The sequence below is a fragment of the Exserohilum turcica genome, assembly GCF_000359705.1.
Source record: "Exserohilum turcica Et28A unplaced genomic scaffold SETTUscaffold_13, whole genome shotgun sequence".
NCBI classification, from domain to species: Eukaryota; Fungi; Ascomycota; class Dothideomycetes; order Pleosporales; family Pleosporaceae; genus Exserohilum; species Exserohilum turcicum.
The window spans coordinates 428,162-452,690 of record NW_007359948.1 but is presented as its reverse complement, the minus strand read 5'-3'; the positions used below and the strand labels follow the sequence as shown (position 1 = coordinate 452,690).

At 54.6% G+C, this 24,529-nt stretch overlaps 8 protein-coding genes across 8 annotated transcripts; 2 read left to right on the top strand and 6 right to left on the bottom strand.

Moving 5' to 3' along the window:
- Positions 1 to 248: 248 nt before the first annotated feature.
- SETTUDRAFT_46092 (uncharacterized protein) lies at positions 249 to 1,349 on the bottom strand (the record flags this gene model as incomplete). Its single annotated transcript, XM_008024749.1, has 1 exon — positions 249 to 1,349. The coding sequence occupies one exon, from the start codon at positions 1,347 to 1,349 to the stop codon at positions 249 to 251; it is 1,101 nt and encodes a 366-aa protein (XP_008022940.1).
- Positions 1,350 to 2,262: 913 nt separating this feature from the next.
- On the bottom strand, positions 2,263 to 3,379 carry SETTUDRAFT_159596 (uncharacterized protein; the record flags this gene model as incomplete). The annotated part of the gene is made up of 2 exons (XM_008024832.1): positions 2,263 to 3,052; positions 3,111 to 3,379. 2 exons carry the CDS (start codon positions 3,377 to 3,379, stop codon positions 2,263 to 2,265), a joined length of 1,059 nt encoding a protein of 352 aa, XP_008023023.1.
- Positions 3,380 to 3,950: 571 nt separating this feature from the next.
- On the bottom strand, positions 3,951 to 5,511 carry SETTUDRAFT_167737 (uncharacterized protein). Its single transcript, XM_008024831.1, has 6 exons — positions 5,438 to 5,511; positions 5,359 to 5,387; positions 5,294 to 5,308; positions 5,183 to 5,207; positions 4,701 to 5,132; positions 3,951 to 4,652 (listed from the first exon to the last, which is right to left on the bottom strand). The coding sequence occupies exons 1-6, from the start codon at positions 5,464 to 5,466 to the stop codon at positions 4,076 to 4,078; spliced, it is 1,107 nt and encodes a 368-aa protein (XP_008023022.1). The 5' UTR covers positions 5,467 to 5,511; the 3' UTR covers positions 3,951 to 4,075.
- A 285-nt stretch (positions 5,512 to 5,796) lies between these two features.
- SETTUDRAFT_105595 (uncharacterized protein) lies at positions 5,797 to 7,422 on the top strand (the record flags this gene model as incomplete). The annotated part of the gene is made up of 1 exon (XM_008024830.1): positions 5,797 to 7,422. One exon carries the CDS (start codon positions 5,797 to 5,799, stop codon positions 7,420 to 7,422), a length of 1,626 nt encoding a protein of 541 aa, XP_008023021.1.
- Positions 7,423 to 9,859: 2,437 nt separating this feature from the next.
- Positions 9,860 to 12,498, bottom strand: SETTUDRAFT_183313 (uncharacterized protein; the record flags this gene model as incomplete). Its single annotated transcript, XM_008024829.1, has 5 exons — positions 9,860 to 10,069; positions 10,128 to 10,265; positions 10,322 to 11,653; positions 12,014 to 12,023; positions 12,407 to 12,498. 5 exons carry the CDS (start codon positions 12,496 to 12,498, stop codon positions 9,860 to 9,862), a joined length of 1,782 nt encoding a protein of 593 aa, XP_008023020.1.
- Positions 12,499 to 15,119: 2,621 nt separating this feature from the next.
- On the bottom strand, positions 15,120 to 18,671 carry SETTUDRAFT_183312 (uncharacterized protein). Its single transcript, XM_008024828.1, has 4 exons — positions 18,076 to 18,671; positions 17,906 to 18,023; positions 17,422 to 17,858; positions 15,120 to 17,372 (listed from the first exon to the last, which is right to left on the bottom strand). Exons 1-4 carry the CDS (start codon positions 18,398 to 18,400, stop codon positions 15,178 to 15,180), a joined length of 3,075 nt encoding a protein of 1,024 aa, XP_008023019.1. The 5' UTR covers positions 18,401 to 18,671; the 3' UTR covers positions 15,120 to 15,177.
- Positions 18,672 to 20,457: 1,786 nt separating this feature from the next.
- On the bottom strand, positions 20,458 to 22,005 carry SETTUDRAFT_37696 (uncharacterized protein; the record flags this gene model as incomplete). The annotated part of the gene is made up of 1 exon (XM_008024715.1): positions 20,458 to 22,005. One exon carries the CDS (start codon positions 22,003 to 22,005, stop codon positions 20,458 to 20,460), a length of 1,548 nt encoding a protein of 515 aa, XP_008022906.1.
- A 399-nt stretch (positions 22,006 to 22,404) lies between these two features.
- Positions 22,405 to 24,164, top strand: SETTUDRAFT_147452 (uncharacterized protein; the record flags this gene model as incomplete). The annotated part of the gene is made up of 2 exons (XM_008024827.1): positions 22,405 to 23,313; positions 23,370 to 24,164. The coding sequence occupies 2 exons, from the start codon at positions 22,405 to 22,407 to the stop codon at positions 24,162 to 24,164; spliced, it is 1,704 nt and encodes a 567-aa protein (XP_008023018.1).
- Positions 24,165 to 24,529: the final 365 nt, after the last annotated feature.

Here is a 24,529-nt window from a genome sequence, read left to right as displayed (position 1 = left end):
ACAGAACTTAATTGAAGGCAAGGACATAGCAGGGTATCTTATACATATCTAATTATGACAAACATGACTGAATGAAGCAGTAAGACTCATGGTATTGGCTCGCTAAATAAACGACATAATCTACAGTCACCATTGCTAGTGTAGTCCTTTTCCTTCTATAATGCACCAAAACACCATCAACACCGGAAAAATCAATCGCCAAGATGCCTGCTCCTGGGCTGTCGCTCCTCATAACCCCGACCCATCAGTCATGGCGCTTTTAGCTCGTCCATACCGCCAGGACCACCACAGTCGGGCCCCCAGAAATCACCAACCCTGAAGCCCAACGGAAAAGGGTCCTGTGGATCGACAATAACTTGTCTGTAGCCTGTTATCCAGGCGCGGCCGCGAACCCGCGGCAAGATGGCATCGTATCTGCCCACCTTTGTCGTACCCACGATGCCGCACTGAAATTGTGTCCCAATGATGCTCTTGTGGGTGAAAGCCTCTGCAACGCCAAGTTGACGACGACCGTGCAGTACTGCCATACGCGCCGATGTGCCTGTACCGCAAGGACTGCGATCCAGTCTACCAGGAGAAATCACGACGGTATTCTTCGCCGCCTTGGCTGACAGCCCCGCCTCCTTGTCCACCGCCATTTCGACGAGCGGTTCGGTGAATTGAAGACTGGAAACGCCGCGGATGCCTTCGTTCTCTGGATGCACAGGCTCGTACGATCTCTGGACGGCCTTGAGAATGGCATCTCCCACGCGAATCAGGTCGGCGCCGTGCTCATGCGAAACACGGAGCCCGACGGAATCTGCGGATACAATGGCATAGTGCATGCCGCCCCAAGCAATATCGACGTGAATGTCGCCCAAGCCCGGCACGTAGACGGGGAGATCGAGTTCGTATACAAATGAAGGCACGTTGTCGAGCTCGACGCTCACACATTTGCCTCCGGCGCACCTGGCTCGCACGCGGATGACACCCGCGGCCGTATCCAAGACCACATATGTCTCGGGCTCCTTCATGGGCACTCGCCCTGTCTCCAGCAGCACCGTCGTCACGCAAATCGTATTGCTGCCGCTCATGGTAGCGTACTCGTCGCTCTCGAGCGTCAGGAACCCCGCGTCAGCAGCGGGATCGCACGGCGCAAGCAGAACATTCATACACTGCGAGACGCGGCCTCGCGGCTCTTGCATGAGCAACTGCCGGTAGGAATCGGCGTGTGTTTGGAAGTGCACGAGCTTCTCGTACATGGTGCGGCAGTGCACCGGATCCGGTATGCCGTCTACAATGACATCGCCGATTTCGCCCTCGGCGTGCACACAGACTATCGAGATGGGAGGGTCGGGCTTGCGGACCATGGTTGAGGCGGTGTGAAGAAAGGTGACAGGTGACAAGGTCGAAGGACTTGGGGAGGAGTGGCCAAAGTTAAAGACGAGGTAGGAAATAAAGATGGGTAAGGGTACCGACCGATGAAGCAAAGGATGAAGCAAATGAAGAAGGGAAAAAGAAAAACAGGACCAGGAATATAGCTGACTTTTTAATTCTTGCAATTACTCCCTCTCTTGCCCTGGAATTCCGCTGATCCCGTAATATGATGTTAGCGAAAAGACTCGGTGAGGATTACCTTGTCCCAATCAGTCGGCGCCACATCATACTCAGGTACCAAGCCTGTCCAATTTATATCACCGTAACAGAGTCACAGGCCTCCGCTGGGGCCCTTTACTGCCAGGTCCCAGGATCCAGGAACACAGGACACTAGGACACGTACTGTAACTTTGTCTGAGGGTGCCGCCGCAATGCCGGAGAAGGGCCCTTTGCCACGTTTCCATTTAGTCAAAGAAAAAAAAGGGAGCCCGAGCGTACCGTCAGGTTTCACGATAGTCAGTCAGTCCTAATATCTTTTTTGCTGCCTGACCTCTCATTACGATTAACCGACTAATGAAAAGGGGGCGTGAGTAAAACGGTTTCCCACCCCCCTCCCCCTTCCCCGCCGCCCCTAATATTACAGGTTTGAGTCAGTTTTGCACACTATAAGTCTGACTTGCTATACCGCTCAAAACTAGGTCATTTGTTCCATGCAATCCGCGATCGCAAGGAAGGTTTTGCGCACGCCAAAAAAGTGCTCAAGAAGCGTGATCAACCAAGAGATCGGCCGGCGATCGCATGCTGTGCGAACAGAATATTACTGCCACCGCCCCCCCAGAACCCATTCGTAACGGCGTTTCACGTCTTTCCTAACATGGCAAGTCTTGTACAATTGGCACGCGGACCCTAGCGAACCTTCTTGCCTTCTTCAGACACGTAGGTGCGAAAATCAACGTCACCCTCGACTTGCTGCACCATTCTGTCCACAGCTTCGGCCTGCTTCTTCCACGCGCTTTGGCACATTTTGAGCTCTTTCTGGAAGAGCTCGTCACTGGGCTTCCGGTAGCTTCCGCCCAGGCGGTCCCAGAGCGTGGTGAACTGACCGTAGTTGTAGTTGAAGTACAGGTGGTGCATAGTATGGCAGGCAGCTCCATTGATGATGGCAGAGTTGTGCGCGTACTCGCCGTCGTGGATTAAGACGGTCCAGATGTTGACAGTCACAAACAAGAGGACGTATGCGAATTTGGACAAGGGGAACAGAAAAGGGAAAATGTGGTAGGGAAGACCCTGGGCATAGCCGTCCAATGGGTGGAAGGCGTGCGAGGCGTAGGGCGTGGGCATGATCCACTTGTGGTGAGGCTTGTGGATGTGCTTGTAGACGGCAGGGTGGTGGAGACCGCGGTGGATCCAGTAGATGAGCGAGTCGGTAAACAAGAGGAAGAAGGGAAACTGCATGTAGTTGTACCACAGGCCTGGCCCTTGGTCAACCGTGTCGTACAGCTTGGAGTAGCCGCGGATCTCTGCGAGGAAAAAGGGCACGGTGAAGATGGCCATGATGGGGAAGGCAATGTTGGCCTGCTTCATCTCGAGCTTGATCTGGTTCTTGAGGTAGCGCGGGTGGTTGAAAGTGCTCTTGTCGAAGATGAAAAAGTACGAGGCGCTCGCAAAGACGAAATAGACCAGGACGCCAAAGAGCCTGTGGGTTGGGCTTGTTAGCAGGACGCTTGTGCCACATAGTGTTTGGGGCGGCATACCATGTGATCAGGTACAGCGACAGGGCCTGTCGCCGCCAGTCGTCGCGCGTCCATTGGCTCATGTAGGCATACTTGGACGGCGTCGTAGAGAAGAATTGCGTGGCAGGCTCATATTGCCAGGTCGCGTGCGGGCGAGCAAAGGCCGTGGGCTCCTCGCGCAGGCCCGAGAGGGAGGCATTGGCGGTGGTGCGAGACGGCCATGCGGGGAGCAGAGTGGCGTAGAGCGGGTCGAAGAGGAAAGCATCTGCCACCTCGAGCCCAATGTCCATGGTTGTGGCGCGGCTTCAGGTACCGGATGATGGCGATTCGCCGTGTTTCTGACGGCGTATGCACTGCAGATAGAGTTTCGACGTCGTCGCACAGGATATATGTAGCAAAAAAAAGACTGCAAAAAAGCAAGGTGCAGTGACTCGCAACGGTGAACAAGGGTGCGGGAGCCCTGGGGGGAGGCCGTGGTAATATTAACGCGTCAAGGCAATAAATGAGTGAATGAATGCAATCACTGGCTTTGCGCGTACAGCAGCCAACAAGTGGGCAGCTAGCGTCTACTTTAACTGCCTCTGACAAGTCGTGAGCCGTTTCAACGGCCTGGCACCGCTTGCCAATCAGCATGGCCAAGTCCTTCTTCACGCCCTGCTCACGTGATGTCGCACCCCAATTTCGCGCAGCCGAAATGAAACATCCGTCCAAGCCGGCCATGGGCTGACCAGGGGTAGGCGATCCTCCCCCTTATCAGATCCTCTCACCCTATGCTCGGAGCATGCTCGGGTGGTCGAAGCATGGTAGACACGCCACTGTTGCGCGGAAAAGGAAAACAAAACACCCTCTGCTGTGCCTCATGTGCATGTGCTATTCGCATGTCTTGCTACTCCTAGACACTTTGTCCACCATGACACACTAACACCCGTGCTGTGCGGCACGATTGTAGCACAAGTGCACAATGCATCCTCCCCCTCATATCCCCACTACTTGGCCACAATGCTAACCACGTCCTCGTCAGCGACTACATGTCCCAAGCCCACCTTCTGCGGTACGTGTCGGGCACTTGCCCCCCACACCAACGCGTGCTTGAACGTCTCCTTGAGCGTCCGATGTACCTGGTCACACACGTCCTCAATCGTGCTTCCTTGCCGCACAATCAGCGCTTCCGAAAAGTCCGGGTCGTTGCCCTTCCTCTTGGTGTAGATGCGGATCAGCCTCAGCTCTTCCCAACACCTATCAACCACGTCTTGGATGCCCAGGTCCAGCTCGCAGCTCATGACCACCGTGTTTGGCTCCCGTGCCAGCTCGTCCAGGTGTGGCAGCCCAATGCTGTCAATCTTGTTGTACACATACAGACACTTGATGTACTTGCGGTGGTCCTTCATGATGGTGTCGATGAAGTCGTCAACAGTCGCGTTCTCGTCTCGCACGAGCACCTCGCAATTGAGAATCTTGTAGTCCTTGAGAATGTTGTACACCATCTTCTCGTCAATATACTTTGGTGGGACTTGGAAGTTGATCTTCATGCCACCAGCCTTTTTGGGCTTGAGGTAGATGTTGCTGCAATCTGTTATGAGTCTGACCCCGTATCTTTGCATGTAAACTTACGGTGGCGAACGGTTCAGCCTGATGCCTACAGCCTCCAACTCGGCTTCGAGCAAGCGCCTCTGTTCCGCCTTCTTGGTAGCATCAAGAACCATGCAGATCAAATCACTCGTCTTGGCCGCGCTAATGACCTGTCTTCCGCGACCCTTGCCCTCGGCAGCACCTTCAATAATACCGGGCAAATCCAGGACCTGAATCTCGGCACCACCGTACTCGAGCACACCCGGAATAGCCGTGAGCGTAGTGAAAGCATACGACGCAGCTTCCGACTTGGTTTTTGTGATTCTGGAGAGAAACGTTGATTTGCCCACCGATGGGAACCCAACAAGGGCTATACGTGCATCACCAGATTTCGACACATCGAATCCGCTTCCTCCGCCACTGCCCGCACCTCCTGTAGGCTCCAGCAGTTGTGCACGCAGACGAGCGAGCTTTCTAAAATGCCGTTAGTGTCTCCCCCCAAAGGCCTTCTGTGAATACTATACCCCTTGAGCAGACCAAGATGATATTCTGCGCTTCGGCATTAGCACGTGATATATATCAAATCGTCGTCAAAGTAAATCATGGGGAATGACGGCATCAAGAGAATGCCGTACCTGTAGCCTTGTTTTCTGTTCCCTGTCAGCTTACATCCCCGCTTTGGCAATGCAACCACACTCACTCTGCGTCCTCCGCATCTCCTCCTCAATCCTAGCGGGGCATTAGCGCAAGGCCACATTGAATTTTCAGCATTGTCCCACTCTTTGATCTTCTCCGTAATGTTCACCATCTTGGCAACTTCCCGCGGCTGTCGTGATCTGGTAGAGAAAAACTAGGGGTGAGGGCTATGTGCTGCACTTGGTGGCGGCTGTAGTCCGGCAATGTCGCGATGGGAAAGGTTTGGTGTTGCAGCCCGCCCGCATGCCCACGCCATGGCCGTTCCTGGCCTAGCGCACTTTTCTTTAGCGAATCCAGGATGGAATGCGTCATGTGGGCCAGTATCCGCCACGTTGGATAGCTGACATCGCTTGAATCTAGTTTCTCCTTTTTCCCTTTCTGCTTTCCTGTTTCTTATATTTCTCGCCTTGTATCCCGCTCTGGTTTTTTTTTTCCTTTGAAGATGCTGTCCAGGCCGGCGGATCCGTGGCCACACTCACATCACGAGCTAATCGACCATTACCTTGCGCAACAGGACGAAGCCATCGCGTCAGGATATTATCAGCCTTTTTTGTATCCCTGGGGTGCCGTCAGTCAGCTGCTTGTCATCATCTACCTTCTCATACCGCATCAAAATCGACCATGGCTCAAGAATTGCCGGTACCTGGTATTTGCATTGCTGACGGCTTTTGCCACATATACCATAGTGTACACAAGAGCTAGGGGATTGGTACCAGCAATGGTGATTGGGCTTATTAGTTCATGGACGATAGTATGGACGAGCGCACTTCTCGTATGCAACAATGCCCAAACGGATTTCATGAGGATTGAGAGAACTCAAGGTGTCTTTGGATCCGATGTGCTGAGGGAAAAGATGAAAGACCATGCAGATGCATCTGCCGAGACAAAAGAGACAAATGCGGCAAACAGTATCAGGGAAGATCTCGTTAACGGCTCGTCTGGCCCGCGGGAGCGTCACGGCGAGTTTGCATGGCAACCTTACCCTTTGGCGCCCTTGATCGAACGGCTCGACTGGGTCCTAGACGTCTTCTATAACTTCCGCGGCATGGGATGGAACTGGCGAACTTCTGCGCTTCCCCCACCTCCGAAATCCATCCAGTCTCAACTCCGCCGCAATTCCAGCACTCGGGTCCCTAGGCACTCGTACAAAGCACATTCGGGCCAATTAAAACAGTACGTCTTGCGGGCAGAGCTTCTACGAAGCAACACCTGGACACTAATAAAAGGCTACCTAATGCTGGATGCCCTCAAAACCGTCATGATGTACGATCCGTACTTCTGGGGCTACGTCCACCGACCACCACCATCACACTTTCCGTGGGTACTTACAAACTCGCCTGTTCTGACACACACTTATCGCCTCTTTCTATCCATGCTCGGCATAAAGTATGCGCTGCAGTCAGTTTTCTGTCTGCCGCCCCTCTTCTTCAGCGGCATACTCTCGCCTTCTCTCCTCGGTGCCCGCGCAGAACCCTGGATGTACCCCGAGACTTGGGGCCCATACAGCGTGGTGCTTGACAAGGGGCTGGCGGGCTGGTGGGGAAACTGGTGGCATCAGACCTTTCGCTTTGCGTTCCAAGAGCCCAGCCGCAAGTTGATTGAGTTGCTGGGCTTGCATAAAACTGGTGCGGTCGCCAAGGCGCTGCAGCTATTCATTGCATTCTTTCTCAGCGGCTTCGTGCATGCGATTGGCAGTGTGACTTGTGTGGGCGATACAGATCCTCTACGAGGACCAATGGCGTTTTTCCTCTTGCAGGCTGTGGCCATGTTTGCTGAACAGTGTCTCTCTCAGGCGGCAAGTGCTGCGGGAATAGGCCGGAATCTGCCTTCCTGGCTGATCAAAGGGTGGAAGTTTGTATATGTGCATGTGTGGTTTTACTGGACTGCACATCTTATTTGCAATGACTTTGCAAAGGGCGGCATATGGCTACTTGAGCCTGTCCCTTTCTCGCTGCTTCGTGGATTGGGGCTGGGCGCTGATGAGAAGGACGGATGGTGGAACTGGGGCGGACAGTTCGTACGGTGGCATAGTGGGGATAGGTGGTGGAGGAGCGGTATAGCTATCTGAGTGTTATCATTACTTGTGTCGATTGCATAGCATTGGAGTTTCATGACAAGTCAATAGGAATACGTATGTAATAGTTTCGACATGAATTTCAATGTAAAATCAATCTACGTAGAGTGTACATTACTACATCCTGGATGTATCAAAGTACAGGGTATGGTACCTTCCTACCATGTTCTGTTGTGCACCCTATTGCGTTGTGAAACCCGCCGCGTCAACATATTGAAAACACTCACAAAACAAGTAATAGTGTCTACAAGTGGCATTGCTTAAAGCGAGGGCTGGCCGTTCTGGAGGCTATATTCACGATCAACACCTGTACGGAGTATCTGAAAACATGACTCTAATGTGTGAAGAAAAGGCCCAATACATTTCTGTAGCCCCTGTTTTTTGCATTCACGTTCTCTTTCTACAAGCGAGTGCAAGTGATTACCAACAGGAGAAGTAGGGTACAGAAGACGTATGAATACACACTTGTTGAGAAAGCAATTGACACGCAAGAAATCATATACACTACCTCGTCTTCCCTAAACCCCCCAGTCTCAAACAACAAACAAAGATACCAATCAGCACCCTCCCCCAATGACATCACCACACACCCAGGACCCCAAAAAAAAGACACTTTTGCACCTGTGCCTGCCTGCCTGCCTGCTCATAGCAACCGGCATGCATTCCCGCATCCTGACCCCTACTTAGCCTTTTACCCCCACGAACCCATGGCCAAGCCCAAGACTCCATGTCGACCTCACCCCCATTTCCCAGATGAAGCTAGAAAAGCGAGCAAAACAAAACAAAACAAAGCAACCCCCCCCCCCTTCCCCCCCAAAAAACAATCGGCACAACGCCCCGTAAGCCAGGCGAAGCAACAAGCAAGAAATATGTTCCAAGTGAAGAAGAAACTAGAATGAAAAGGAAAAATAAAAAGGGGAAAATCCTATGCGCCAATGACCAAGACCACGTCCGAAGAAGCCGGCAAGATACAAAGGAAGTGAAAGAGACGGCGATCCGAACAAAAAAAGAGAGAGAGACCCTATTCCTTTCCCACTTTTGTTTTTTATTTCTCCCCCTCCTTGGTCTCTCTCTCTCTCTCTCTCTCTCACTCACTCACTCACTCAGCCTAGTACGTACACACCCCGGCCTCTCGATTCAATGCGTTACAACCAAGGACCCTAGCCCGTACGCGTTGTCTCGAGTCGTTCAAGCCAGGCACATGGGACGCACGATTCATCGCGTGGTTTGGGCGTCGGCGAGGACCCAAGGCGTATGTAGGGGAACCCAGGCGCCTGGATCCCACCGACCAAGCAACCGACCGACCGATGGAAGAAGCATGGAAAACAAGGAAAGCACCGAAGCGAGGAAGCGAGGGGAGACGAGAGAGCAAGGGGGATGGTAAAAAAAAGCCACAGTGACAAGGATGAGATCCGGACTTGTCCGTGGGCCCGGTACAAGGCGAGTCATGGCCATAGTGCCTTGTCTTGTCTTTGTTTGGATTTGATTCCTTGGGACGGAGTGGTTGGGGGGGGGGGAGGGGGAGTCTGTGAGTCTGGGTTACATGGCTGTTGGAATATGCTATTCGCAACTGATGATTGTGTAGTACTTGATGTGGATACTGCCATCTATGTAATTGGTGTGTGTGTATGTAAACGTATGGGGGTTTTTTTTCCTCGGTTTGGTTGCGAAGAATATCGGGCATGGGTAAGTGCGTAGGTTGGTTGGATGGAGCAAGGACGGTGGCAGAAAAAGACGCAAAGAAAAAAGAGCAAGGGTTAGGGGAGGCATGCAGAGGAGAGCGGAGGGTCGGTCGGATATAAGTGTGGGGAGTAGGGGCAAATCAATAATAACATGTACTACAAGTTTAGTTTCGGGCTGGTCCATAGTAGATGTATTGCTGACTGTGGTTTGCTAGTAGGATGACTATAGAGACAGGCATGCACAGGAGGGAAGCGGTAGTGATGGACACAGGATACGACCTGGGAAAGCAACCACACAGACACGGACGGACATGTAGATAATGTTCAAAAGGGTCGTGAACCGGATTGTTAACCCTTACCAATCAGCTATACGTAATATTCTCGCCTATTGTACATGAAACGGATTAAAAAAAAAACATTGGCGTCTCAGGACGGATCTCAATCCCCCAAATACTGAATCTGACAGCACACGCGCACGCGTGGATGTGGAAAGAATAGGGGTACAGAGAGATGTGAAGAAATATCTAAGTCGATAGTAGTAGTAGCGACAGGTCAGCTGCTATGAGCTATGCAAAGCTTGGGGTATCGGAGGTATGTAAAACCAAAAGCACAAACACACGAGCAGAACAATCAAGGAAAATCAAGAGAACGCGAAAGCGAGGAATGCGAAAAAAGTAAAACGGGCAGAGAAAAAAACATGGATGTTCAGGAACCGATAAGCGAGCTGAAGAGAAGAGAAACAAAAAACATTAGGTCTTTTTTGCGTCGCCGCAGATAGTGTAGTGTGGTCTAGCCCGAAAAAAAGGCTTATAGTCGTGATACGCTCTTTGGTAAAGGAAGAATAAAAAAACACAATTGCCCGCCCAGTTAGACATTGCAAAAACTCCTGTTCTCATGCCGCTAAACTCCAAGTCATCGTCTTGTGTTTTATGCCTCTTGGCCTGCTCCTTTTCGTAACTCTATGTGTATGTGTAGTAACTACGAATGCGCTTCGATCGTGGTTGGTTATGAATTTACCTGCAATGCAGGGGCAATGGAATACGGTCGGTGTGGTTCGGTTTGTTGGGATGGATTCATGTTGAGGTCATCGTCTTGTGTTCCTGGCCGCGAGCCGACATCGGGGCCGAGGTGAGGGTCTGGTATTTGTATGTCGAGCTGGGAACAGTCAGTCAGTCAAGCACGTGTCATGGGCAAGCCAGGTGCATGCATACCGTCAGGTAACCGGTTCGCCTCAGAGGAATAATCTTGACGCCTTCCTTGACGCCCACATCCTGGTTCCAGTCGTCGATCCACCTTTCCAGCTGGGCCAGTTTCGCCTTGACACCCGTGAAACCAACATCCTCCCACAGCCACAGCGTGGCAACGCCCATGACGGTGTCGAGACAGGCGCGGAGGGAGAAGGGATCAAAGGCGTCGATGAGGGAGTCGTTGATCTTCTTGATCAGCAGGCGGAAGTCGTCCTCGGTGATGAGGGGGTCGAGGATCTCGGGATACAGGTTGGCAAAGGTCGGGGCCAGGTCGCCCTTGACCATCCAGTCGCGCTTGATGCGGATGATGCGCGTGGTCCTGTACAGCTCCGAGTCGAGAGGCACATGGGGGTTGGGATGGGGAAAGCAGGGGTGCGAGGGACCCCAGGGAAACTCGGAGGCGGCATCATCGTCGGCATCGTCGTCGGCATGGACAGAGCCGTCGGGTCTCGACGTGACCGAGGCGCGTCGCGAGGCGGGCAGCGAGACGCGAGACACGGCGGGTGGCTGGGCGTGGGCGGCTTCGACGTCCTTGTCGTGCTGGGGAGACGAGGCGCTGTCACGGGGCGGGGCAGGCGGAGAGGACATGGCGGGACCGGCGGTGGGTGGGTAGTAGTGGTGGGCGGGGGCGCGGCGCTGAGGGAGGCCGATGCTGGTGCGGTTGTTGCTGGTGTCGGGCGTGGAGCGCTCGACGGCGAGGGAGCTGAGCACGGGGCTCTGGCGGCTGAGACGCTGCTGGGGGAGCGTCAGGAGAGGATACTCGTCGCGGGCGTCGTCGGTAGCGGCGGCGTGGGTATCGACAGGCAGGTTGGGATAGTAGTAGTAGTCGTCGCGCGGCGGCGGTGGTGGTGGTGGCGGGCCTGGAGCTGGGGCGGGGGCTGATGAGGATGGCGGTGGGTTCTGGAGCTGCAGCGTGCGTGGAGACGAGTTGACGGGATTCCACAGGCGGGAGGCGGGCAGGCGCGGCGGGCCCTGGTACAGCGAGCGCAGGTTGAGGCTGAAGATGCGGTTGGTCAGCGACCAGCGGGCGGGCACTGGCGACGGAGGAGCCGGCGGGTGAGCAGCGGAGGGCGAGCGTGGAGTCGTCGTGGTGACTGCGGATGGGGGATTGAGGGCGGCGATGATTTCCTTAGGGGCGACACGTCGGTGTGGTCCATGCTCCCGCGTGCATTCGGCCTGCAGCAGCAGAAGCAGCAGCAGCAACAGCCGGCGACGAGGGCAACGAGCGGCCGCAGCAGACGGGCGGCTATGCACAAGACGGGCGGCGGCGGCGGTGTTGTCGTCGTTGTCGTCGTCCTAGTCGTGGTAAAAGCCGCAGTCGTGTGTGTATGTATGGATGCGGGCAGTGCGAGCAGGCCAAGTAGGGCAGGGCTCAGCAGGGGCACGACACCGGGGTTGCGGCGCACGAGGAACCAAGGCAAAAAAAAGGGCCGGCGACAGAGAGCGGTAGAGAGTGGCGGCGGGAGCGGCTACGAGAAGGGCAGCGAGAGAGATGGAGAGAGAGAGAGAGAGGGAGAGGAAGAAGCGGCGAAAGGGAGAGAGGCAGAGCGCGGGCGAAGGAAAAGGAAGAGAGCGAGAAAGAGAAAGAGAGAGAGGAGCGTGGGCGCAGAGTGTGGCCGGTCTGACTGGGACTATCAGAATCGAGAGGCGTCTCACACGACCGAGCCTAGCAGCAGAAGCAGACAGGGTCAATATAAACTTTGGCAGCACGCATCAAAAGGGCGCTCGGCGAAAAAACAAACAGCGGGCGAGGGAGCGTGGATGTGGATGTGGATGTGGATGGTGGATGTGGATGTATGGGTGCGGGTAATGGATGTGGTGTGTGGTGCCCAAGACAATGAAAATGCATCCACGGGAGGCGGCGGCGGCGTCAACTTGTATAAAAACACGATCAATGGCGCTGCTCGTCCAAGTATCTGGCTCTACCACGGTAGACGGACGTGTTCCCCGGCGCCGCAACTGGCACTGGATCCTGTGCGGCTCGTGTGTTTGAGGCAGCGTGGGACCCCTGGGCCAAGTGACGAGACATGGGTCTGCCATCGACGTCACCATGGGGGCCCTGGACCGCTTGGCTGTTGCTGTTGCTGTTGCTGTTGCTGTTGCTGTTGCTGTTGCTGTTGCTGTTGCCATGCCGTTGACATGTGTGTCTATGTCTATGTGTGTCTATGTCTATGTGTGTCTATGTCTATGTGTGTCTATGTCTATGTGTGTCTATGTCTATGTGTGTCTATGTCTATGTGTGTGTGTGGGCATGGTCAATAAATACACATGTTGTGTCATCATGGCGACATGGCGACAATCATGTCTATGGATATGCATGGCATGGCATGGCAATGGCAATGGCAATGACAATAGGGACGAGGGGGGGGCATTCATGCATGGCAACAATAGCGTTATGCAGGCCCTTTTGTCGTAGTCGGCGAAGACGTGTCGTGTCGTTCTCGACGAGAAAAGCCATGACGGCTGACGAGTTTTTGTCGCCGCCGCCCGCCCCCCTGGCCTTGTTACGGGCTTGATGCAGACTCTCTCTCTCTCTCTCTCGCCCTCTCTCTCTCTCTCTCCCTTTCACCCTGCTCACCTCACGATGCACCGCGTCCCATGTAGCGAAGAGCTATTCTGAGCACAAGGCCTCGCCTCGCCCTGGCCAGACTCGACATGGCCTGCACAGTAAGGAGGAATCAAAAACAACAACAACATGACCCACTACCACACGTTTCCTTTGTTCCGCTTCTGCCCCGTGTCTTGTTCGCCGTCAACTCTACTCGTCCTGGCCTCTCTCTCTGACGCCCTAGCACAAACACTATCCCGCCTTGTATGATTAACCGTCTAGCCGTCCAGGTGCCGGATCGCCCATCGTCCGACACCCATGCTGGCCCTACAAGGTTAATTTTGTTCCTTGTTGCCCTTTCCCTCCTCTCTGACCCTCTTCACGTTCGCCCTGCCATGCTATATCCCCTATCCTTGCTCTGCCCTGTCGTACTACTGACTTGCTGACTTGGTCAGTTGGTCCTGAAGCCACTCGCACAGTGAGGCGAAGCGGCGTGCGGCATGCGGGCACGCGTTCCGGCACCAAACCCACACGCAGCACCCATGAATAATACCACCCAGTCCTTCATTTGTCCACAATCCGGCTCTCGCTCAGTCATACATACATGTACATGACCACAGCCCACCACGCCTTTCCCGTTGCGCAGTCCAAGGAATTCATGTTCGCCCAGCATGCATGCATCCACATGTCCATGCGGCCGTGGGGCCAAGTCACCTACCCATCTATCTAGTACACGACCCCCTCCCCCCATCCCCCCATCCCCCTTTTCCCAATCTGCACCTCCCAATACTCTTTTTCTGCTAGCTCTTGGCTTGCCCCCCCGACTACAAGCTAATGTACGCAACCTGTTTTGTCCATCACATATCACCTGCTTGATTGCGCCACGCCGGAACGGGGAGGTAGTACATATACATAGGTAGCATGTCGCTTTACCTCGACATTCACCATGACCTCGACATGCATATGCACTCCTCAACACCCAGCTGTACGCTAACCTCGATGCCCATGTTTCCCAGCCTAGCACATGCGCACAACGCCACAAACATACTAGCACCACATCCACGCTGCGCTACACGTCTGACATATATACCATGTTACAGCACAGTACATGTACACAAGCTCTTTTTGCTGCAATCTAGTCTACGTTTCACATTCTCGCTTCCACACACACACACACACCCATACATACACGGTCAAACTAACCCCCAAACAGACAAGTCAGGCACTCGTCCCATTTCCTTTCCTGCAATGAAAACAACCCAAAAAAAAAGTGAGGCAGAAAAAAATTAAAGCCAAAAAGTGAAAAAAAAAACGAAAATCAAGAGAAGCAGGCCCGATAGAAGAGAAAGCATATCTTGCAAACGGGGCTGTCCGTATCCGGCTGGCCATTGTCCGTGTCTGTGTGTATGTTTTATTTTACGTAGTACTTATGTAGATGCAAATACTACGTACGTACTTACGTACTTTCTCTCCGTATCCCCTTGCGAGCCTCGGCTCCTCTCGGTCTGTCCTTGGCCTGCAGCAAACACGTGGACTACTAGCTGCTGCATCTGCATGTGCATCCACATGTGCATCTGCATGTGCATCCACATGTGCATCTGCATGTGCATCCATCCCCCTTCTTGGCCCACATGGTTGCGTTTTAGCCTGCTGCAGTATGCGAACACATCCACAACATGCTGCTGACTTACTTACTTACTCACGCCATCCATCACTTCAAAACATGCCATGTCCCATCTACACCCACTACCCCCTCATTTTTATTTTATTTTGGACTTTGCGCCTGGTACATCAACCATGAACAACCATGATGACTTTCTTGCATATTCACATGCCCCTACTTACAACTCCCCTGCCGCCATAACTTTCCACACACACACACGTACATGGAAATAATAAAAGCCCCTTCCACCACCCGCTTCCCCAATAAAATCTTAGCTATCTGAACAAGGCCACACAATGAAAGAAAAAATATTCCTCTTCTTTTCTTTCCTTTTCTTTCCACGGTGAATGAATGCCCATCATCCCCCACATCGATCCATGCTTCCCCGTCCATCCATCCACTCTCGTATAATCCTGCCCATCATCCACCCCGCTTGCACAAGCACAAGTCGCCATACATACACATATACGTACAAACATAAACACTACAACCTCGTCATCATCTCACCAACAATTCGCCCCAAGCTCAAGCTCATCCCCTTTCTTTTTTTCCCTCCTCCTCTTCTTCTTCTTCTTCTTCTTCTTCTTCTTCCTTTTCTACACAATCCACTTACGCGTGCTTGTTGGCATTCGCTTGCATCCGCCTCATGGCCTCACGATGCGCATCCATCATCTGCCCACTGCGCATCATACTGTCCATCTGGCTCGCCCGCTGCTGCTGCACCAGTTCGCGCTGCTGCTTGGCCATTTCCTTTTGTCTTCGCTCTTGCAGCAGTGCCGCACGCTGTTGCTCCACAATATACGTCGTCGATTGCGGTGTCACGTCGCGCATCGAGTCGCGCCATCCTGCATACAGTTGCTCCCGCTTGTGATCCGATTGAGCGCTATTGGTACGCTGGGGCTGATGCGAGTCGAAGCCCGCCGGTGCCCCGCTGCCACCCCAACCCTTGTTCTGCCACTTTTGTGATGCCGAAGGAGGTGCTCTCCTGGGCGATGTCAGAGGTCCCTCGTTCGAGGCGTTGGGTAATGTCGACTGCTGCTGAAGCAATTGACGACGTTGCGCCAGTGTCATGTCTTCCTCGTCCCCATGCTCTGCGAGCAGCGTTGTCGACGAAGAGTGCGGCGACAGCATCAGAGCCGACGCTCGGTTCCTGATGAGCGTCTCCCGCTTGCTCAATAGCGTATTGGTTGGCAAGGGAGCAAGCACATCTCCTTGTGACCTGGAGTTGGCCCGCGATAGAACCGCGGCCGGCGGCGATCGCGTCGAGAAGCGCGGATCAACAAGCGATTCCTGAGACAAGGTTAAGCTGCTTCGCCCGCCACCAATGCTGTTGCGGTGTATCCGGCTGCCGCTCGAAATCCTCTTGGAGCTGCGCCGGCTTTCCATCAGAGGCGCCACCAGCTCCTCGCTGACGGGTGCCGCCTTCTCTTCCACTCCATTCGGGAGCAGCACGCTCGACGATGACGGCAAGAACATGTCCTCGTAGTCGGGCTTTTCGGCGGCTTCAAGGTGCTTTGCCCATTCGTTGGTGCGGTACGACAAGGCAACCTTGGACAGCGTGTCCGGTAACGCACCGTCCCGTAGAACACTGACACGTTGCCCAGCTTGCTCTCCCTGCGAGCCTAGAGAAAGCGCATCCGACCGTGCTGCCTTTGAGTGCCGATCCGCATTACTAGCTTGCGAGCTAGAAACAACCGTGTCTGCTCTCGCCTCCGTGTTCGCTGCATCGGATGACTTGTCGTCCTGCTCTTCCGACGTCGGGCTGGTACTAGCCGTGGGAGACTGAGGGGTAACCGAAGAGCGACTTGTTCGGTCAGAAGCGGGGCCTTGTACATGCTGCTCCTTTGCAACGTCCGCATCTGCTGCAACACCAGCCTCGCCAAAGGGGTCCTTGCGTTCTGTGCCAATGGGTGACTGCACTGGGGAAAGCTCCCGCACAGACAGCATGTCGTCGTCATTATCCAAGGTAGCCGCGACAGAAGAAGCGCCATCGTCGTCAGCATGCTCACTGAGAAGCAGAACCTCTTGAGAGACGCCCATGTCACGTGAGATGCGTTGCCTCATAGCCGACACATCAGAGACTCGTTTCGACACACGAGGGCGCTCATTGACATCGGGCTCCGTCTCAGGAATAGCAGAAACCGAGGCATTGTCGTCGTCGCTCTGGTTGTTTTCTTCTGTTGGTATTGTGAAGGGCAGTGGTACAACAACAGGTGGTGGCGTGCGGCGGCTGTCTTTCCTGATCACAGCGGGCTGCGGTGCTTCGGGCGTCTGGGGGATGGTCTTTTCGTTTTCAGCCTCGGGAACCATGGCGCTGTTGTCGTGCACGATGGGATTGCCTTGTGCGTCGATTTGCTGGATATCGTCATCCTGGAGCACGCTGACAGTGACCACGCCCCCTGCAGCCTTGTTGGCGCCACCATATGAAGCCATTCCCACATTGTCCGTGCTGAGGAGTTCTTTTTCTTCGACGCTAGTGGAGCCTTTGGGACTGACCATGGACGATCGAGGGCTGGAGTCGGACAGGCCTTTTCCGCCGTAAGCTGCTTCCCACTGGGCACGTTCTTTCTGGAGCTCGTCCTCAATCTTGCGGCCTCGCTCCTCCTCTTCGCGGTCCAGGTCCTGCTGTCTCTCAAGTTGCTGAGCAGCATCCTTTGCACGATGCTCTTTGACCATTTTCCACACGCGCAACTGAGAGATGATTCCAGCCACAGCGATGATGACGACTCCAGCTAGTTCGGCTTTCATATTCCGGGTGACTGGATACGTGTTCGTGTCCAACGGGAATATGGAGTCATTGAGATCTGTACGAGTCAGCATCATACATGTGGCTCATGCTAGGTTTGCACATACCCCACAGATAGAGCCAAAACTCCTTCCACCCAGCACCCGCCAAGCAGTCGATTCCAAGAATAGCTGCCGTGGCGCCAGAAAAGGCAATCGACCCAATGAGGGCGTAGCCGCGCGTGTAGCGACTGAAGGAGAGTAGATAGCCTGCAGTAGACATGCAACCGATGAAAATGGCTCGGCCGGCACCCGAAGAGATTAGACCGCCGTCTTTGAGACTGAGAAACCACATGCTCAGGCAGAAACCACCCAGCAGACAGCCAAACCCCTCGGTCATGTCGACAAAGACGAGCGACAGGGCGCCAAAGATGGTGCCCGTGAAGAAGGCCGCCACGAAAAAAGCGCCTTGAATTGCATTGGAGACAGGCGGGTTCATTAAGTAGATGATTAGAACAGTAACAGCAAGTGCCGTCAGATAAGCAGCAGAACCGAAGACGTATACCCTTGGTGGCGTTAGTGGGGTATAGGGCAGTGGTTTCAATGAACTTACATTTTCTGTTTGATGCCTACAATGCCGTATGCCAAGCCAGTGAGTAGTAATATGACGCCAGTGATTCCCATGGCAGGCGTGAGCTTTGGGGGGATGGGAAGTGGGCTGTCATTTTTGGCTGGATTGGACTGTTAGTTTGATATTGAAACATGTTGGCTGATTGCACTCACCAGGCTCGCTCGAGGGGGCCGGCTTAGGCGCAGGCTCTGCTGAAGGGACTGAAGGGACCTCGGTGGGGGTGCTGGCTGGCGCTGAAGACTTGGCGGAGGACGAGGGAACTGCCGATGATAGTTGGGAAGGCGTCGGCGTCGGCGTAGGCGTAGGCGTCACTGTGGGTCGCTGAGAAGAAGAAGCCTCTTGTGCGGTAGAGGCGGGCGCGTCGTCTGCACGAGTGTCGTCTTGACGGCGCACGGCATCATGGGGAGCAGCGCTGGCAGACTGCAAGCAGGCGACAAGAGCCAGACATATTAAGAAATAAGAGTAGGAGAAGCGCATGGCGACTATGGAGAGGGCGAGGCTAGCAGTGGCGGGCTGCTGCCATGGAAAGTTTACAATTAGCGAGTATAGATGCGGATGGGGAAGGAGGGCCCGCCACGAAGAAGCCCAAAGAGGAAGGCAGGCGGACAGGCGGACAGGCAGACAGGCAGACAGGCAGACAAGCAGGCGTGGAAAGGAGCGAATGCGGTGGTCGGTACGGGGGGTGTTTCAAAAAGAGCGGCAGGGAATTAGTATAGCAGGGCCCAGGAGTGAATAAGAAAGAGCGTGGAGGGCAGCCGGGCAGCGCAGAGCAGAGCAGCGAGGCGGCGGGGGAGGGGGAGGGGGAGGGAGCAGAAGAAAGTGCAGCAAACCGGTCGTCGGCCATGGACGGAGGCTTTCGGGCGATTGAAATGGATGGACGACGCAGCATCCATGAGTTGCAGGAAGCGAGGCGCTTGGCTGGCACGGCCGCCTCCCTGCAATCATAGTGACGATGGGCTGGACATGCAATTGGCGGCGCCGGCATTGAGCGTCCATTGTTGACCCGGCCGACGTTGGCAGCTGAGTGGCCCAGATGACGGAGAGGTTCATTTTATTATTGGATAGCCAGCCACCCGTCGTGGCAACGTCGGCGGCCGGCCACTGAGGAGCCTGGCATGCGCCCACAAGGAAGGAAACGCTGTTTCACCCCGTCATCTACCATGGCTGCTGCCCGCGCGCCGCCTTTCTTTTTGGCCCTGGCGTGCCATGTGCGAGAGCGAAGAGACGAGGAAGAAGGAAGAGGAAAAGAAAAGAAAAGAAAAGAAGAGACCAGGACCCCGCCCTCGGTCCGCTCAGCGCGGCCATGGCGAACGCGACATGTGTGTGTGCTTCTTCCAGCCTGTGTGGGCGCATGCAGTGTCGGGTGGTGTGGTGTAGTGCGGTGTAGTGTGGTGTAGGTCGCTGTAAGTCGCGCGCTAGAGCTGCTCCTCCGCCGCGCCGGCACTGCCACTGGCATCCTGGCATCCTGGCGCTGGCGAGGGCCGCATAAGCTGTGGCTCTCGCTGCATAATAAAGCGCATCCACAAAGGCAGAGATGAAAGGGTCCTGCTCACTTCAAACGTGGGGTGTAACGTCTAAGCCTCAGCACCACCGCGCCGGCCGTTGCTCTCGCCGTCGCCGTCGCCAGCAGAGGCTCGTTCAGCCTCTTCTTTGTCTCTCGTCCCGAATGGGAATACTACCAGGGCGCGGGCCCGGGCAGATGCTGCGCGCTGGCACTGGCACTGGCGCTGGCGTCGCGATCTGCCATGAGCCGTGCCCGGCGCGCGACGATCCAGTTCTGCCTTTTCCTTTCCTGCCACTACTGCAAATGCAAATGCCTTTCTCGTCCTCGCAGCGCCCCGCGTCCGTGCGCGCCTGTCACTCCCACTCCCTCTCCCACTCCCTCTCCCTCTGCTCCCCTGTCACGCGTGTCGCCCGCTGCACCAAGCCCATCATAAACCCATCCCCCGCCATCCGACACGGCTGGAGCGTCTGGCTCGACCACCACAAGCCGACCAAACTGCCCGCGCCCTCCCTCTCACGCACGCTCGCTCCCACACCCGTCCGCGCCCACGTCACGTCATGATGCGCTGCCTGCTGATCACCACCCTCGACACGCTACTGCTACCGCTCCTCCACCACGCCTACGCCGCGCCATGCCTAACCGGGAGCCGAAACTTTAGTGGGCCTGTTAAGATTGCCAATACAGGCTGAGGCCTTCCATCTTTGCGCCCCTCCCACCTCCCCATGCTTGCACCGCGCCATCACATTGTCCGCCTGGAGTACGTGTAATAATAGCAAGCCATGGATATACAAAATGCATGTCGCTCGACACGCAAGCACACACGTCGCCGCCAGCACACGCTTGGCCACCCCCCCGCGTCGTGAGGCGCCAAGCTTGGTACCACTACACGTCTGTACCAATTCTCCGCAATACATACACTTTTCCTTGGTAACCTTAGCCTTGATTCATGGTTCCAGCCATCCGATTACCGTTTATCCGGGTGCTTCAACCGCCTCTGCTGCTGCCTGTAGCGGCATGCACTAGCCAAGCCTCACTCGCCCACCAAGCAGCAGCTGTCCACGGCTCCAAACCCTGCAGCTACGCCGCCCTCTTCGCTCTGATCGCCCTTTGTGCGGAGAAGGTACCCAGCCTCCCAGTTCTCAACAATCTCTCCCTTCTGGCCCTCCCCACGGCCCTCCCTCCACAAGCATACGCCGTATACCCCAAGCTCGCAGATGACGCCACCCCTCTGCACCTCTCCGTTCCGAAGAATGGCGTTGGCTAGCGCTGGCGGCTCGATCATCTCCATCAAAATGTACGCTGGCCACTGTGTCTCGGGAAGCTTGGACAAGAATGCCGGGATAGCTTTCCGGTAGACGTTGTTTCCGCCTCCCTCGCGCTGTGGCTTCAGCACATATTTGGTTGCTGTCGAAACGTCGGTCGCGAGCTTGCGTGCTTCTTGGCCTGCCTCGCTCTCGTCCAGCGGGTAAATGGGAGCAAAAGTCTCCAACACACGTGCTGCAACCTTTTCATCGGCCAGGAAGCGCTTGACATGCGGCGAATGCGGTGTTGCAAGCACCTGCTGCACCTTCTTGCAGCCGGCGAGGTGCGTCAAGATGCTAGGGCATTTGATCGCGCGGCTCTTTTCCAGCTGCAGGCGTGCCACCCAGTCGTCATCCTTTGCATAGTCGTCCGGCGAGTACCCCGCCCGGAAGTAGACCGTCGTCACTTCGTACGACATCGCGGGTGCATTTGGCGGCGTGTAGATCAAGGTCCGGTCTGAATCCAGTCTTGTGTGCGACAACGTCTCGCCGAACGGTAAGCGGAATGAGCGAACCCCGTTTTCTTCCAGCAGCGCATACTCGACATGTCTCTGGTCAAACACATTTCTTTCCGGGTCCTGCACGACAAACAAAACACAGAGTGGCCGGCCAGTGCGTGATGATCCATATGCCTTGTGCGCTGCAGCAAGACCCTTTGCCAGTGACGAAGCAGACTTGCTCAGCTGCAGCTTCTCTTCTTTGATGATGGAAGACGTCGATTTCGGGTACGCGTCAATGGCCAGCAGATGCTTGTGCAGCGCCGACACCCGGCTCGACAGTCCGCCAAACGAGGATGCGATTGTGTTGAATTCCACCTGCTTGAGTCCAGATGACGGCCTAGCCTGTGACGAGTCCTGGTGTACCATGTAGTCTGAGCGGAACAGTCCCAGCGAGACATCTTGTACATAGCCCTCCTTCTTGACCTCCAAATGTATGTGCCATAGCTTGGCAACAAAGTCGTCTACACCCACGAGCTCCTCCACTATGCTCTGAAGCCATGGCTCGTCTCTTGCGATTGCCGAGTATAACTCGTTGTAGGCCTTTTGTATGGCAAGCCCCTGCTCGAAACAAGACCGCGGGAAAACACTAGGGAACAAGGTGACCGGTGCTGTGCTTGCGAGAACGCCTGATGGATCCTGCAAAGGCTGCACAAACGACGGCGCCGGACGCACCGCTAGGCCGTGGGCTATGGACCAGTCCTTGACGTTGGACAGCAGATAGTGCTCCTCTTCCGCCGACAGCTTTGGTGGGTACTCGGATTGTGATATCGAAGCCATGGTTTCTTGTCGAGAGTGTGAAGGGGTTTGCTGAAGAAAGACATCTTGAGTGACTTACAAAGCTGTCGGCGCTAAGGCGATGGCCTCATCTGCCCCGCTGCGGCGCCCCCCGAGCCCACTTGCTTACTACATCACGGCCCAGGTGAGAGACGCTTTCCCTCGTTTTGGTAGAATCGCAAGTCCCGGCGCATTTTCGTGAGCAGTTCACGCTCTTTCTGCCCGCATCGCCCGTGCTCGCCGTCGGTACACTTGCCCCTCCTCGCGCAGTCATGTGATGGCGCGCGCCTAAGTAAGTAGCGGGTTACACGCGCGCACTGAGCGTTATCCGCCACATTTCCCTAGCCAAGGCTCCACCACAACCTTCTCCACTTATTGCTACAACTCACACACCCTCACAACATGGCCGACACTGATCCTTGGCGGTGGAGCGTAGACGAGCTCGTCGCCCAAGTCTGCCACTCGCATACGCTATTCAACACTGCAGGCGAGTACACTAATATTCCACCTGGTCCAGCACTCGAGAAGGAGATCAGAGCCCGAAACATGACAGGAAAAGAGTTCCTTACTACCATCGATAGCCGTGCGCTAATACTAAGAAATGAATTCAAAATCCCTCACCTCATCCAGCGACTCGCTCTATGGTCCGTCATAGGAATGCTTCGCGAAAGGCCTTCTATACACAACCAGCATAATCTCACCACAAGCGTGCAACCGCCCGATAACAACATCACAAAAGCGTCACCAGCTCTAGACGTTGATGCATGCCTTCACGACAGATCCAGTCCTCACGACACACCCAACCTCCACGGGGCCGGTCGGAGACGGAAAAAGGTTGAACTTGTCTCCATGGAGCCGTTGCAGCGAGCCCAGGCAGGAGCCGACGCCGACGCCGACGTCGACGTCGACGAATTTAGCCATCTTCTGCGATGGCACGATCCAGACGTCGAGGACAACATAATCGACTTTGCCTGGCAAGATGACCCAGAAGAAGAGCATGCTGCAGAAGACGACCCAGAGCTTTCTGAAGACTCGGAGGAAGAGCCGCCTAGCCGGACAACTCTCACTGTTGATGAGATTGTCGAGATTATCAACGAGCGCATCGCTTTCTATAGCGAGTCGTGGAGACCAAACGCGGGCGTCCCGCGAGGCGAAGAGGTCGTATATGACGTTGATGCTATGTGGGACGAGGCAGAGGCTTCAGGCAAAAGACAACATCTCATACAGCAGCACGAAACAGACTATGCCTACTATAGCAACCGGCTTGACAAGCTGTGCGACGAGATTGTCCAGTCTCCGGGAAGCAACGCAGTAAGTAATACAGCGTATACTTTACCATTGAATTTAATCTAATAGCAACCATGTAGGATAAAGTACGGAAACAATGCCGTAATCTTGAGACCACTATCGAGTTGATGGAGCTAGCTGGATGGTTGCGCGACATCTACAAACTTGAGCCTGTTGAAAGTAGCGAGGCTGAAAGCGAAAGCCATCCTAGTAATGTCACCGCTCACGCTATACCTATGGAGTTTATCGATTTAGAGTCACCACCAGACCCACCAGCATTGCAAGCGGAAAATCCATTGTTTTCACAGAAACAACCTCGTACACAAATTCCAGGCATTCCTTACAGCATTGAGCCCGTGCGCAATCTTCCAACCAGCGGGGATGAGCCTGAAAACGCCTCAGTTCTGTCAGTACGCCGCTGGAAATGGCAGGAGCTCATCGAAAACCTGGACCGTAAGCGCATCGTCTCGAAGACCATTTCTGAAATGGCATCTAGCGATCGCGAATCTATCCGCACTCGTTGTATTCACGTTGGAAAACATAGACTGTCAAGGGAGATCGCTGCGTGCGTCAACATGCTACAAAGAGGAGAATCAAAACTCCAAGGTGTTCTCCATCGAGACATGCCAAAAGTTATTACCTTTGCTAATTTATTTCTGTCATGGTGGCTTTGTAGAGATTATTACAAAGAACCAAATGCTTCTGCGGCAGAGCTTGAAGAGCTGAAGCGCTGTATAGACGACGGATCGGCCGAGATAGCAACCTTCTACGACTATCTTCATACCATTATGAGGACGACATTCAGCGAGCAGGCTCTACAGCATCCTGAGCAGCCATCACAGGCAGAGATTATTGAGATATCGGACGATGAGTGAACAACGCTCAGCTGATTGATTGATATGTCGTAAATTAGGTGTAGCCTTTCCTTCACCTAGTGCGATATGTCATCTTTGAACGTCTAGGCCTCTGCTCAAGGCACGCCTGGAAACTAGCGGGAGCCACAACAATGCCGACATTAGGAACAAGGACCAGCGTACAGCGTACGGCGTATCTCGGCAATTCCGGCTGCCCTCCGGCTGCCCTCCGGCTGCTCTCCGACTCAATGTGCGCTGATAAGAAATTGCAAATGCCAGCAAGCCGATGTACATACGTACGAGCACTCGTAGGTGCAGAGCTGAGGAACACTGCACAATATGAGGTAGGATTGCGGATCCCCAAGAAACAGGCTGCTTCTTACACC

Bases quoted from the DNA above. Each gene is read 5' to 3' on its own strand.
- SETTUDRAFT_167737 (XM_008024831.1), bottom strand. From the start codon at position 5,466: ATGGTGAACATTACGGAGAAGATCAAAGA. The intron at 5,388-5,437 runs GTGGGACAATGC...ATGCCCCGCTAG, and splicing joins ATTACGGAGAAGATCAAAGA to GATTGAGGAGGAGATGCGGA. The intron at 5,133-5,182 runs GTATAGTATTCA...ACGGCATTTTAG, and splicing joins CATCTTGGTCTGCTCAAGGG to AAAGCTCGCTCGTCTGCGTG.
- SETTUDRAFT_183312 (XM_008024828.1), bottom strand. From the start codon at position 18,400: ATGCGCTTCTCCTACTCTTATTTCTTAATATGTCTGGCTCTTGTCGCC. The intron at 18,024-18,075 runs GTGAGTGCAATC...AGTCCAATCCAG, and splicing joins GGCCCCCTCGAGCGAGCCTG to CCAAAAATGACAGCCCACTT. The intron at 17,373-17,421 runs GTATGTGCAAAC...TGACTCGTACAG, and splicing joins GTTTTGGCTCTATCTGTGGG to ATCTCAATGACTCCATATTC.